Source organism: Suncus etruscus, chromosome 3 (assembly GCF_024139225.1).
Source record: "Suncus etruscus isolate mSunEtr1 chromosome 3, mSunEtr1.pri.cur, whole genome shotgun sequence".
NCBI lineage: Eukaryota > Metazoa > Chordata > Mammalia > Eulipotyphla > Soricidae > Suncus > Suncus etruscus.
The window spans coordinates 153,320,162-153,335,509 of NC_064850.1; the positions used below are offsets into that span (position 1 = coordinate 153,320,162).

General features: G+C 43.0%; 1 protein-coding gene across 3 annotated transcripts in view; it reads right to left on the bottom strand.

Moving 5' to 3' along the window:
• The window catches only part of ZNF521 (zinc finger protein 521), a 312,636-nt gene extending 297,604 nt beyond the window's left edge, over positions 1-15,032 (bottom strand). Inside the window, exons 1-2 of one of the 3 annotated variants that reach the window (XM_049769546.1) lie at positions 14,880-15,032; positions 13,627-13,681 (exon numbers count right to left, since the gene is read on the bottom strand). In XM_049769546.1, coding sequence (XP_049625503.1) covers positions 13,627-13,681; positions 14,880-15,026 — 202 coding nt within the window. In that variant the 5' untranslated portion in view covers positions 15,027-15,032. The remainder of the gene's footprint in view (positions 1-13,626; positions 13,682-14,879) is intronic. The other 2 variants (XM_049769547.1, XM_049769548.1) reach the window with 2 other exon arrangements.
• Positions 15,033-15,348: the final 316 nt, after the last annotated feature.

A 15,348-nucleotide genomic window follows, 5' to 3' on the forward strand; every position in this document is an offset into this window, starting at 1 on the left:
GGCCCAAGCACTCATCCAAGAAGATCTTTTCTTTTTCTTTTTTTTTTTTTTTTTTGGTTTTTGGGCCACACCCAGCTTTGCTCAGGGGTGACTCCTGGCTGTCTGCTCAGAAATAGCTCCTGACAGGCACGGGGGACCATATGGGACACCGGGATTCGAACCAACCACCTTTGATCCTGGATCAGCTGCTTGCAAGGCAAACGCCACTGTGCTATCTTTCCGGGCTCAAAAGATCTTTTCTGATATCACTAATACCTCTGTTAGAAAGAGGTTCAAATGCCCAGATGTGGTTTGCAGGTACTTCTTCAAAAATTCATCCCTATGTGACATATATACTTCTGTTGAAGGTTCAAACACCCAATATGTTTCTTTCACATGAGTGAAATTTATTAGTATCCTGACTTATATTCCATTTGTTTGATGCCACTCTACAAGAACCCCAAACCAGAACTGTCTCCTTCATAACATCCCAATTTCTAGCACTCCAAGGGCATACATGTACAGCACAAGATAAGCAAATGACTGATTAAGACATCTGCATATTTGCATGTTTGTTTACCATCTGATTTAAACTACAGGGATGCAAAGGAACAAGATATTGGGGCTGGAGAGATAGCACAGCATAGGGCATTTGCCTTGCACGCTGTAGACGCAGGATGGACCTGCGTTCAATTCCCAGCATCCCATATCGTCCCCCAACCCTGCCAGAAGTGATTTCTGAGCACAGAGCCAGGATTAACCCCTGAGCACTGTGGGGTGTGGCCCAAAAAAAAAAAAAAAACAAAAAAAAAACAAACAAAAACACAGAATATTGAATTATTGACAAATCCAAAAGATCAACTCAGTGCTAGAGTTCATGTGACCTAAAAATATAGAGGGATCATAAAGAATAGTGCCCTTTTAACTCAAGTGGAAGAGTAGTTGAGATGACTCAAGAAATGAAAATAGGGGCTGGCAGATAGTAGATAGGTACTTGTCTTGCACTCTGTGGACCCAGATCCAATACCCTGCACTTCATATGGTCCTCCAGAGAACCATCAAGACTGACTCAAGTGCAGAGCCTGGAGTAAGTCTTGAGCACCACTGGGTATTGTTCCTCCCCTAATTTATTTTACTGAAATCAATATTCACATCTTTACTATTGTAAAAAACTGAGAATCCACAATTTGAACCTTAGAAGACTTTCAAATGGAAGTTGTAAAAAGGTTTACCATATGTTGCTTTATGAAAATGTGACTAGCATTTTGACAAATGAATGACTGACTATAACTTGTAGATAACTTGTCAACTTAATCAAATAAAATTAAAATGCTGTCCTTGAAACAAAACATTTGACCTTGTCTGAAATATTTGTACTGCTGCTAGTATATAACCAACCCTCTAGGAAAATCCACCTGTGACACAGGAAAATATGAGATGGTCACTTACTCTCACAGAGTTACAACTTCTAACTTCTAGTCCTAAGTGGCAGCTGCTATGAAGGCTGTGAAGGGAACTGGTTACTAGCCTAAGGCTCCCATCTCAAAGTGCAAACTTTCTGTAAAAATTCCAGAGCATGGATGGAGTCTCATTTCTAACAAAGGCCCTGAAAATGGTTCAGTTATAATCTGTTGCCTTCTCCACTAGCTCCCTAAATAGGGGTTCTGGGCAAGAAATCATATGCAAAGTCAAACCACCCAACCTCTGCTGCTGATTTTGTTCTATCAGCTACAATTCAATCAAAGTTCAGAATTTTAAAAGCATGCTTGCTCCATTAATATGAATTATTGATCAACTTGCAGGAATTACAACTTCTCAATATGAGAATACTGGGATGTTAGAAATAGAAAACATCAGTGACTGTCATATTTGTTTTTTAAGAAATGAAGCAATTTTGGTTCCACAGAAGTTTATGGGGCACTTGATCTAAGACAAACACCTGGCAAAGCACTCACATGGCCAAAGGGATGGAGGTAAAGACAGAGCCAGGAAGATATCCCAGAGGGCTGGCAGCCATCATGCTCATACTGGGTTTTTAATATGCAAATAAGCAAGTATAAAAAACAGTTACATTTAACTGGAGCTATAAAAGGATGTTATTATCTTGTAATGGTTTTATTTTGAAGATTAAAAATTTGGTATAATGATGCAATACTTATGTAAATGACCTGTATGATTTTGGAGGAGGCAAAGGGGATTTCATGTTGATCATCTCTTCTTCGGTCAGTTACACTCTGCCATCACCATTGAGTCAGCTCTCATATCTTTGAGCATGAAGGCCATCAAGATGTCCACTATAGTTATTCCTAAATTATCCTGTTTAAGATCTATAATTCTGTAAAAGTTCATTTCAATGCATTCACCTATCTTCCAACTATCTTCCAAAGGGAAAATAATCAAACATTTTTGGTTTGGACTTTTTCAATACTAATTGGATTCACTCCCAAATATTCTAACCCTAAAAATTGAATAAAGTTAATTCCTTGATGTTACTCCCACCCACCATTCTTCCTGTAACCTTACCTGCTAGTAAGACCTGCCCATTTCTGGGAGGGATCTTTGGGAGGTATGAACAGGATTACTTGAGGGACAGGAAGGAGGATTGGGAGGGGATTGATTGGAAGACAGGGGAGAGATTCAGCAAGAAAGAAGGAGGAGGAGAGGAGATGGCTGAAAGGGCTAGAATGCAGGGCCAATAATGGAAATGGTTTGAAAGGTTCTGATAGGCCACACATGTGGTGGCTAGGACCTTGAATAAAGCTGTTGTCTCCTGAAACCTGCCTGTGAGTTTTCTCCCTGCCGCTATCCTGAACCTGCAGACCTACCGGCTGGAGAGGGTTGCAGATGCATGCTCCGAGCTAGAGGAGAAAGACCCCTCCAATCATCCCATCACCATCCAGCCCCATCCAAGGGCTGTTATTCAACATAACATGTGACTTGCTTCACCATAATTTTACATGAAAAGATTTCCTAACTGAAATTTTGTTTCATTTTGCTGTTTTTTAGATCAAAGTTCCCCAAAGTCTCCCATTAACATAAAGAAAGCCATCAACTTTTTGGGGGGAAAAATGTAATTACTTTAGTACCATACAATTAACTTTCAAAATGATATCAGACCTTTTTGGAGGGCTGCAAGATATTGCATATTAATAACTGTAATCCAAAAGAGAGTTTAGTGGTTTCAGTTCAAATGAAACTTAAACAGAATTTAATTGAAATTTGAGGGTATTTGGTTTTTCTGTTTGTTTGTTTTAGTTTTTGAGCCAAACCAGGTGGTTCTTACTCCTTGCTCTGTGCTCAGGGATGTTTCCTGGCAGTGCTCAAAGGATCATATATGATGCCAGAGATTTAACAGGGTAGGATACATTCAAGGAAAAAGTCTTATTCACTGTACTCTCTCCATACCTGTGTGGATTTACCTTTAAATGATAAAAGAAAGCATACCTTACCATTCTTTAAAAATATAGTTCACGGGGACTGGAGAGATAGCATGGAGGTAGGGCATTTTGCCTTGCGTGCAGAAGGACGGTGGTTTGAATCCAGGCATCCCATATGGTCCCCTGAGCCTGCCAGGAGAGATTTCTGAGCGTAGAGCCAGGAGCAACCCCTGAGCACTACCGGGTGTGACCCAAAAACCAAAATATACATATAAAAAACTCATAAACCTTTGGAGGCCAAAAAACATTCTGAATCTCATTTTATTTTGATCTTTTCACATAACTTGTTAAAAACTGAATACATTGGGCCCGGAGATATAGCACAGCAGTGTTTGCCTTGCAAGCAGCCAATCCATGACCTAAGGTGGTTGGTTCGAATCCCGGTGTCCCATATGGTCCCCCGTGCCTGCCAGGAGCTATTTCTGAGCAGACAGCCAGGAGGAACCTTGGAGCAATGGCGGGTGTGGCCCAAAAACCAAAAAAAAATCAAAACAAAAAAAAAAAAAAACCCTGAATACATTATAACACTTGAATAGTTTCTTTCACAAAAATTACAAAAAAATGGAAGATATTTACTATCTCCTCCAACTTTATAGACCATAAGGTCTAATAAATGAAGGCTTATTGGTCCATCTGACACAGCTTCTCAGAGCTTTGCAGTTTTTTCTTTAAATTAGGTGTTAATTTTTTTTTATTAGATGAAATAAGCCCTTTATTTTACAGCAAGGAAATCCGAATCCTCAAGAACAAAGGGTGCGTGGCTTGCCAAAGAGTGGGCAGCAAAGCAGAGCTCACCGCCAACACCCTTTCACTCCACAACCATCTCCCAACCAACACTAATAGCCAAGTCACAGTAATGATGACCACAACTAATTTTTCTGTTTTTTGCTTTCAACTCTTCCCAGGCATTAATCCATGTTCCCTTGATTTAACGGTTCTTTTTCTCCCTTGCTCATGTCCACATAAAGCTCTTCTACTTTGCCTGTTGTACACTGGCAGCTCCAACTGTCCTATACACAGCAACTTCAGATCCTATGTATATATATAAATATATATGTATGTATACATATATATGTGTGTATATATATATACATAAAAGCTACTAAATTGAAACATGCTAGCACACTCACAGTGGCACAGCCTTCCAGTCAACAGTGAATGTGTTTAGAACTAAGTGGCATTCTACTACCACTAGAAATACCATAGAGTGGTATTTGTCAAAACTTAATCACCTTATATTAATATTTAAAAATAAGCAAAGACAAACTGTAATAGCAATTAAAGAAAACACAACTAGTAACTTTTAACAATTGAGACAATCAAATCATTAGGAATACTTAAAGTCATATTTAGTCATCCTGCACTTAACTAATCTGGCTTTACAGTGAGGGAAAAGAATAGTTGTAAAGAAAATGTTTGAAATGCTAGATATTGTTTCTAAAGTCAGGTATTAATTTTTAAACATAAATACTTTTTAGATCACTGGTCATAGCACCCCTTCTAGTTTGATAATTAAAGGTGAACCTTATGGACTCATTACTTCTTAAGGTTTCACAAATATATTTTGTACAGATATATGGAGCTGTCCCTACTTACCAAAATTAAAATCAAGTATATCTTTTAATCCCAAATAATAAACCTAGAGGCCAGAGCAATAGTACATTTGCCTAGCATGGAACTCAACCAGGCACTCTACTAGGAATCACATTAGCTACACTAAGAATGATCCCCCTGAGCTCAGAGCTAGGAGTAACTCCTAAGCACTGTTGAGTGTGGCCACCAAAGCAAATAATAATATTAATAATAATACACAGAATAAATCTGTTTGTCTTTATATAATTTTTATAATACTAAGATGAGGCAAAATATTTTGGGATAAGGCAATGATGAGAAAGGAGTTAATAGCAGAGGCCAAAGAGATAGTATAACAGGTAGGGAGCTTGCCATGCATGTGGTCAACCCTGGTTCCATCACTAGCATCCCATATGGTTCCCCAAGCAGTGCTAACAATGATTCCTTAGTGTAGAGCCAGGAGTAATCTCTGAGCATTACTGAGGATGCCCATAAAGGCATAAATAGTAAAATAATGACACTATGAAAAGAGTGATTTTAATATCTGAAGAAAAATCATCGTTCTTAGAATAAACCATTTTATCAGACAAAATACAACTATTCCCTGAAAGTGTGATAAACATGGTAGATTTTCTAAATAAATGTATATCATGCAGAAAATCCAAGAATGTTTGAGTATGTACATACTATAGAGGTGTATAGCTCATGCTGAGTTGGGATAACAGAAGCATTGAATGAAATCTTTTGGTTTTGCTTGTATTTCTAACCAAAATATCCACATGTAACTCCATAAAACTATCCCAATATAAAAATGAGTTTTTGAATGTCAATCACTTGAGCTTATTCAGCTTGAGATAGTTTAGCTCATGCATGAATAGTATGTCTTCCAAACTGAATCATCATCATTTTAAATCGAGACTTAAAATGCCCAACAAATGTTCACTATAAACAATAAAAAGAAAGACACAATATAAATCGTTCTTTTCAGGATTTTTCAGAGCCTTGATGAACTGGTACAGAATACAATAAGTTTTAAATATCTGAGTTTACCTTTTCGTTTTAATCTTCATAGAACGGGGGATTTCTAGGCAGTCACATTTGACTTCAGGATTTTTTTTTAATTACCAAATTATGACCTCTGCAATCAGACATCTAGAATAGCAATGCCAATCTGTAATCTGTGCCGCCACAGTAATGACACCCCCAAAATGAGCCCAGTGCTTCTAGTAGTGGCAGAGTCCCCAGGCAGCTGGATAACTGCTGCTTGATCATTATCTCTGGTAAAACTGAAGCTCCTGAAGTTTTAGAATTCGTATCTTACTGAATTTCTTTCATCTCTAATAATTACTAAACTGGCATAATTACTTATACTAGAGGTGGAGTGTGATGCATGCTAAAAGCCCAAGCTGCCTAAAATTAAAGTTTAAAAAAAAAGCACGATTCCACTTAGTTTTCAAAGATTTATCTTGTGTCAGGCTTTTATGCCAGGAGTTGCATAATTATTTAAACCATTTAAAAGCTTTCCTTACACTATTTGATTAATACTATTACAGAGCTATTTAAATTTACTAATGTTAACTTTAATGTTTAAGTTTTTAATTGCTTTTAATAACATGATTGCAGAAGGTATGTTAAACCAGACAAGTATACTTTCATTACAACAAACAAGGTATATGCATGCAATCAATTCTAGCTAGAGTACCATGTAATCCCCAAACAAAAAAAGAGGAACACATTAGTTCAGATTTAATTGAAATGGGATTAGATAGTGCATGCATCCTTCCACAGAACTAACTTTAACCTCTGACAGCACAATGGGAATCAAACATTAAATACATCTGGGAAAATATTTAGAGGTTTGATTTAGAATATCAGCCTTTGTATCAAAATCTCACTCAATTCTCAAGCATTCTTCCACTTGGTACTAACATAATGACAACGATTACATTTCAGTTTAACTGTATTGATTGGTAAAATAAGACATTAGGGTGGCAAGTCTTTAAAATAATTTCCCTTCTTCGGGGCCGGAGAGGTGGCGCTAGAGGTAAGGTGTCTGCCTTGCAAGCACTAGCCATGGAAGGACCGTGGTTCAATCCCCCAGCATCCCATATTGTCCCCCCAAGCCAGGGGAAATTTCTGAGTGCTTAGCCAGGAGTAACCCCTGAGCATCAAACGGGTGTGGCCAAAAAAAAATAAAAATAAAATAAATAAAAAAATAATTTCCACTCTTAAAAATAACTAACCCCGGGGGTGGGGGCTGCTCAAAAAAAAACAAACAAACAAAACAACAACTAACCCATTTGATATGCAGCAAATTGGCCCACAAAAGATGTAACCTATGGCAATAGAATCAATGATATTAAATGAACGATGTAAATTCTATCAGATGAAAAAAGTACCACAATGTACAAAATAGACCTTTCATAAAATTCTTAGCTGATTTTGATAAATTTCTGTATTCTCTTTTCAAGGCCTCCTCCTTATTACATGCTCTTCCATCAAAATAAAAACTCACGCAAGTATATTAAGATTGCACTTTAACTTATGTCATCAAGTATTTCACTGGAATTGATCAGAAGAAACAATTCTAATAGAGACTTTATTTCAAAATAAAAGAGCAAAGCATTTAAGAAAATAGAAAAACTACAAATATACTACAAATCTGCAGTGATCCAAACTTTAAAAAAAAACTAAATATAATTACAAGAAACAAAAAGTTGAAAAATTCTGTCACCACTATCACCACTGTCAAGAACTACAATGGATTTTAAGGGATATGAGAATACTCTGGCAAAACAAAAAGGAAAATTATTAACAGCTTGTTTTATTAAAAGCTACTAATCTCAAATCCCTTTGTAATTTTATTTTTACAAGTATGCTTTTATGTTCAATACCCTCTCTCTTTTTGCCCCTTTTTGTCTGGGTGAATAAAAGCCAACAATCTACTCATGCATCAAACAGATGTTTTTGTTTTTAAGGCCAAGTGGAATGTTATAAATTTTTGCACCCTCCCTTTAAGAAGATGCTGCCCGACCTTCTGAAATTGTGAAAACGACATTTTGGAAAAGACTCACTGAACCATCAGTTCTGGAACTTTGACTAGCAGTCATGGGATCTCTGCCAAATGTAATTGCTGTTTTTGTTTATGTCGGATTGTCTACTGATTGGACTATAATCAATTTAATGACTTCAACATCTAGTCAATATAATTTAGAGGTGGTAGAAGGAAAAAACCAGTCACTGGTTGAGAGATGAATAGAAATGCAACTGCAACTGTCTAAAGGTGGTAAGAATGTCAAACACTGAGCTTCTGCAACGTTTCCAATATTCCTGCTGCTTAACCTCCAAATACAAAAGCAGATGTTTCCATTACTCTGCTACAAGTCAGTGGACCATTTTACCCTCACAATCATAAAAGTGAATAGGGTGAAATATAGAATGCAAACATATAAGTATCCTATATTTATATACTTATTTGGTTTGGGGGCCACATCTGGCAGCTCTTAGACATTACTCCTGCTCTGCACTCAGAAATAACTCCTGGCAGGCTCAGGGGACCATATTGGATGCTGGGGGCAGAACCCAGGTCAGTCATGCCCTACCTGCTGTGCTATAGTTTCGGTCCATAAACATATTCTATATATCCTCTATATCCTTTTAATATTAAGAAAGGAACTACCTTTGGTTTGAAACTAGAAAAGAGAGTTATACTTAAGCTATCTCCAAATCACTTCAAAAGCACTGTCCTATATTGTAATGTTCAATTAAAAGCCATTAAACTGTCTTAATAAGACTGTCTTGGCATTCAAAATTCATAGTCCCTTTTCTCAATGTGGCATCATTTTCAGAAAACATAACTGAATTTCTACTGAAGGCCCCTTTTCCCTAAGAAATAAAACACACTGAAAATAAGAAACAAGAGAACCTCTATTTTTTGTTATTATACTTAATCTATTTGCCTATAAGTAAAAATATTTTGACTTTTCAAAAAATGTATTTACATACAAAATGCAGTTTAATTTATCTATTAAATTTGGGAATCAGGACAAGCTCCCGGTGATGGCTTTTTTCACACCTACAATTTCTATAGTTTTTCCACTAGAGAATACACTCTTATAGATAGGTTTCCTGACTTTTCAAAGGTCATATAGTAAAAACCCACTGCCTTTCAGTTCAAATTCTATAGTTTACACTTCTAAAATTGAGAGCTGCTTGTTTGTCATTTCATTCTGTTTCATTCTGCTTCTAAATAAATTACTTCTCCTTTAAAAAAAATAATCCAAAAAAGGTAAAAATGGGAAGAATGAAAAGGTCGATCCTAAGTGTGATAACTTCAAAATGTGCCAAGTGACAAAGGGTTAGCTACTGAGACAGCCAAGTTAAACAAGGCACTTTGGGGGCTCCCTTATCCCTGGTTCCCAGCATCTCTCTCTAGAGGTCCCTGGTATGAGCTTATGAACACCCGAGGGTCCAGCTACCCAAATTGTGGCTTTTGTTTAACTTGGCATTGAAATGTCTATGGGCCTCCCCAGCTTTATAACTTGGCTTTTACTGGATATATCACACCTTTCTGTAACAGATCACTTTTTCCTTCTTATAGTACTTTTAAGGAGCAAATATCAAGAAAAAAATATTACATATTTTCAGCAGGTAAAATGGCCAGAAACATCCCGAAGAGAAGCACCACAAGAAATAGAATAAAGAGCTAGCAAGAAAAATAGAAATAGGTCACAATTGACCAATTTGATATAACTGATTTGCTGCCTCTGAAAACAAGCTGACAGCAAAACTATTTTCAGGTAATCAACTCAAATGCCATGGCTACTCTCAGGAACTGAGATAAATATCCAAAAAATACAAATGGGGTAGAAAGGGAGACTATTTAATTGCCTGGCCACAAACACCTCATTCAAGAGAAACTCCTGTTTTATTAACTCTTGTTTCACTCAGAGAAAGGATTCTTCTGAAGATTCAGAACATAAAGACAGAGTTTTTCAACTCTTCTGTCAGCTAAGAATTTTGATGCCAGGGCATTGAGAACTGAAAGGCAGAAAAGGCTCAACACTTCAAAATGTATTTTGCAGTTTTTACAAATGGAAAAGTGAACCTTTTAGCATTGAACAGTGTGAACAGAAGTGGAAAATAAAAGAGACCAAATAGGCACTGTGTATGCACTCAGAAATCTGGCCCCTACTCACTAGCAGGAGGTGGGTTATTTATTAGGTTAATGACAATACAGTTTCACACAAACAAAATTTTAGGTAAATATAACCAGTCATCAAAACACTAAGCTATAAGATACAAAGAACAATGTAACCACTGATAAAATTGCCAGCCCGTTAGTTTTAAGCATTTGCTTGAAAACCAAAACTCCAAACTTAGCTGTCATTTTGTTTTACTGTTTTTACCTGTCTTATGCAAACTATTCCCCTGAGATATGAGTTTCAAATTATGATATCAAAAGTGACAGCCATATCAGAAAACTCTCTTAAACCTTATTGGTTAGAGAAATAAATCCATAGATTTAGGAGACAAGTTGAAAAATTGAAAGCAGAGCTTCATGTTTTATTTAGAAGGGCACATTCCAGTTGCATGGTTTCCAATCCCTCTTTCAAGTTATTATAGTGTTTAAGGTTCTGAGATCTTGTCATTCATGTAACAAAATAAAAATAAAAAAGAAATTTTAATCTTTTGGTTACAAATATACTAATCAGTTCATCAAAGAAGAAAGTTAAAATTATGGGCTGTCTTTATAAGCCTGCTGACAGAAAAAGTGTTGCTTGGTGCTGTAATCATTATTATTATCTTATTATTAATTCAGATATTTATCTCCCTGATTTTTCTGTAACCCAGATATAACCTCCCCAAGCCACATATTCAGAACACTCCTCAAATACAGTTTGAAAAATGGAGGACTTTCCAGGAAGATACATGGATACTGGGAGAAAAGATTAGGTATTTAACGAGAGTCCTGAAGAACGCTCAAAAAGCCCTAATTACCTTTCTGACAAAACTCATATAAGCATGTATTTTCCAGACAAATGCATATCTTAAACACACACACACACACACACGCACACACACACACACACACGCACACACACACACACACACACACACACACGAGTCTTCAGTGAGGCTATATTGATTTTATTCTTGTCTTCAGTTTCTTTCTCCCCAAAGCATGCCAGCCCACCTAAGGCCCCAACCCCTCTTCTGGGTGCTTTTGAAGCAGCTGGTGGAAAACACCACCTCAGTACTTTGTGTGGGGGCAGAAAAATGGAAGCTAAAATCTATGTTTATAATGGAAAACTTTATTTCGAGCTGGGCAGTAGAAGTGCACTGTCTGTGTGTGTCTTCGTGCAGGAGGTATCTGAATGTTTGCAGTGTGACAATCTGACAAGGGATAAAATGCTCTCTACTCTTTCACTTGGCAATTTTTGCTGATTAAAAACTGTCCCAGTAGTTCTGCAATTAGACTCATCCAAGATCACCCCGCAACTAGTGCCAATTGAGTGATGCCTTCTCTTACGTGACCCATAAAAATCCAACGTGGAAGAGAATCCATCCTCCTTAGCCAGCACGGGGAATCATATGCACCCACAACCCAGCGCACTTTCACTGTGAATTTATCCCCCCAAAAAAGTGAACTAAATTAACTAGAGCTGTGGGAGATCAAATCTACCAACTGTGTAAACTTCAATAAACTTTTTAAAAAATAAGAAGCCTTCCCAAAATTGGAACCTCTGAACCCGGTGTAACTGTATCCCATCAAGGAAAGTTACTCTTTCCAAGCAAACTACTGGTCTTGGGGACTTGGTTCAATGTGACTTTTTAAGGCAGCAAGAAGTCGTCACCAGGCAAGTTCCCCCTGGGAGAGTGGGGAACCGGAGCGGCGGGCCCGGGTACCCCCAAGCAGCGCAGTGCGCTCTGGGCGCTTAGTAGCTTTCAGGCCCTACATCTAGGCCCACGTGAACCGGATTCCCCACATAGTGTCAAAACACATGTCAAAGCCTCATCTCGGTTTTTACACCAAAACTTGCGGGCTTGAAGGGGGAAATAGAGAAAGCGTGGAGATGCGCGGTCCTCTCCCCCAACGGGTCCCTTCCCGAGAAGAAAGGGCTTTGTGTGTGCAAGGACCGCTCCGCCCAGCGGGGCCAGAGACACACTTCGGCCGGCTGGCTGGGGAGGCAGCGGGCTCGGCCCAGCCCTCCAGGAGTCGCCCGCCTGAAGGGGTGCCCGGTGGACAGAAACTGGGGCTCCCGAGCACAGGGACAAGGGAGATGCCGGGGCGGGCCGGCTGCTCGGACCTCGGCGGGACCCCTCGGCTAGTGCACCAGCCGCCCTTTGTCCTCCACCCTGGGGGGGCCTCAGTCGCCTCCCGCTAGTGACCTGCTCCCAGTCTGCGCCCCGATTTCCAGCGGGTCCCCCCAGATCTGCGGCTCGCCCTTTCTACTAACGGCCTAAGGGGAGCTCAGGATCTCCAGGCTCCCCACGGTTGCCTGCCAGCCTGCCTGCCCCCCAACTTCCCCCCACACCAGGAGAGTCGAGCAGGAGCTGGGGGAGAAGGAGGAGGAGGAGAAGGAGGGAAAAGGGGGGAGGAGGAAGAGGAGGAGGGGGAAGACGCCACGTGACTCTCCCCACATTCCACCACAGCCACCAGATCAATAACTTCTGTGTCCTCCGTCCCCCCACCCTCCCGCGAACCTCCTCCCCGGTACCCCGCAAACTTCCTTCTCTAACCCAAGAGAAAGAGAAAGGGGGCCCGATGGATGCTCCATCGGCCAAACACCCAAAAGGGGCGGCGGGTGGAATCCGAGGGGCTGGACAACTTTCTTTCTAGCAGCGGCCAAAAGCGGGGACGCCGGCAGAACGGAGTGGAGTTGAATGGGGGGGGGGGGGGGGGCCCGGAGTGGAGCGCCGGCAGGCCGGTCCCCGAGATTGTTTACACGGGCTCAGCGCCCGGGCGAAGCAGAGCGGGCCCGGGGCCGGGAGGCGGCTGCGACGGAGTCTGGAGTCCTCGCCCTCGCCCTCGCCCTCGCCCTGGCGCGGCGGCAAGGACCCCGAGAGCCACGTTTCTGGGGAGCAGAGAGGCTGCTCCCCCCTTCTGCAAGATGACTTTTTATTACTATTATTTCTTCTTTCCAAGAAAGGAAAAGAGAAGCACCGCGCGGTTTTGCACATTTATTCTTGGACGGAAACACACGGCCCAAAACTTTTTCCTCTATCCAGACCAGTGAAAAATATTTTTTCCTCCCTCTCCGGATCTCTTTTTATTTTTCTTTCTTTCTTTTTTATTAAAAAATGAAGATTTATTTATTTTATTGCGGGGTGTCTTTTCTTGCCCCATATGGGGGAACCCTCCTTCCCGTCTGAACCCCCCCACCCCTCCATGCCCTCCTCCTCCTCCTCCCCAACACATCAATCACCCTCATTCCTCCACCTGAGACCCCACCAGGGGAGGGGAGCGCGCGCGTCCCCGCACTCACACTCACACTCACGCGCGCACACGCCCCGCGGCCACGCAACCCTCGCTCGCTCGCTCCGCTGAGCCACGGACAGACGGTGACACTCGCGGCCGGGGGGAAGCGCATTCTTTGGGGTGTGCTGTCGGGGTGCAGGTGGGGGTCCTCCTTACCTTTGAGGGATCTCGGTTTGGCTTGCTTGCGGCGAGACATCCTAAAAGCAAACAGCTGAAGTTGTTTCAATTCAGCCCTGCAAGAAACTACCACTTCCTCGTGGCCGCGCGCCCCTCGCGCCACGGCGCCTCGCGCCCCTCCGCTCGCCTCCCCTCCAAGCTCCGCGCCCCGCGCCCCGCTCGGGTCCTGCTCGCGCTCGCTGGCGCGCGCGGGGCTCGCGGGGGCCCCCGGCTCCGGGCTCGCGGGTCTGCCCAGCGGGGCGGCTGCACCAAACTTTCCCAGCCTTCGCCCCCCACCCCCAGCCGCCCCCCCTTACCCCCAGAAAAAAAAAGAAAAGAAAAGAAAAGAAAGAAAAAAAGAGGGGGGGGGAGAAAATCAAAAATCGAAAAAGACTTTGCGAGGCGATGTTTTAGGAGAGCCGTGGAACCAACTCCCGAGAGAAGAAGGGGGGAAAAATCCGTTACTTGGCACCGCAATAAGACTAGTCATTAATAATAAAAATCACATAGCCCGTTCAAATCGAAAAGCAACAACTCCTAGATAAGAAAGCGTGTTTCTTCATTGCTTTTTTGCCTTTCCCCCCCAGAGATGAAAATAACCCCCGCCTTAAAAAACACAACGCACGCACACATACAAAAAAGAAAAATAAAGCGCGAACCCCGACAGAAAAACAGATTTGTTTACAACGCGACTACTGCGCTCTTTTGTAGTTCGGGGGGGCCCAAACGAGGGGTGGGGGCAGGCGGACCGACCCTTGCCAAACGTCTTTGTAAAAAGCAGAAAATCACATCTCCCACCGTCCGAGGGCAGAGGCGAGTGGGCAAGGAAAAGCAGCAGCCAACGGGGGAAGGAAAAATACTTTTTCCCTCTCCCCTCCGTGCACCCCTTCTTTTTCTAAATGCACACTAAAGTCCTTTTCCGAATGAAAAGAAGAAAGCCAGGCACCTCCACCGCCCCGAGCCGGGGGCCCCTCAGGTGGCGTGCGGGGCTGCCTGTGCGTGTGCGTGCGGAGGGGCGTGTGCGGGGCCGGCCGGCGGCGGGCTCGGGGCGCCCGGCCTGGGCGGGGGCGCGGGCGCCGGGCCGGGGGCTCTCGGGCTCGGCTGCCTGGGCAGCGGCGGCGGCGGCGGCGGCAGCGGCAGCGGCGGCGGCGGCGAGAGCAGGAGGAGGTGGAGGAGGAGGAGGAGGTGGCGGAGAGCCGGGCGCAGGAGGAGGAGAAGGAGTGTGCTGTGAGCTCTCCCTCCTCATCACCAACCTGCAAGGTCTTGGACTGCGCTGTCGCTCCGGTAGTCCACATAATAATGGAAAATGGAAGCAAGGCCCCCAAAGCCATCAGGATGGCTCCAGAGGGGGCCCCTAACCCGCAGGGACTCGCTCTGTACGTAATCACTGAGGAAATCATTGTCAGCCTGCCTGCACTCACACACAGACAGAGGGGCATGATTAAAAGGCGAGAGCGCGGGGAGCGGGAGGGAGGAGGGGCCCCGCCAAGACCCGGACTGGAGGCGCCCGGCCGCGGCGAGCGGATCTGGAGCCTGGCGGCGGGACGGACGAGCGCCCCGCGCCCCGCCCGCCGCCAGCGCCAGCGCCAACGCCGCCGCCCCCGCGCCCGCGCCCGCATCCGCGCCCGCCCGCCCGCCCGCCCGCTTGCACACACCCGCATCGCCGCCGCCGCCGCCGCCGCAGCGACGCTACAGCTCCGCCGCGGGTCGCGGGGCTCCTCT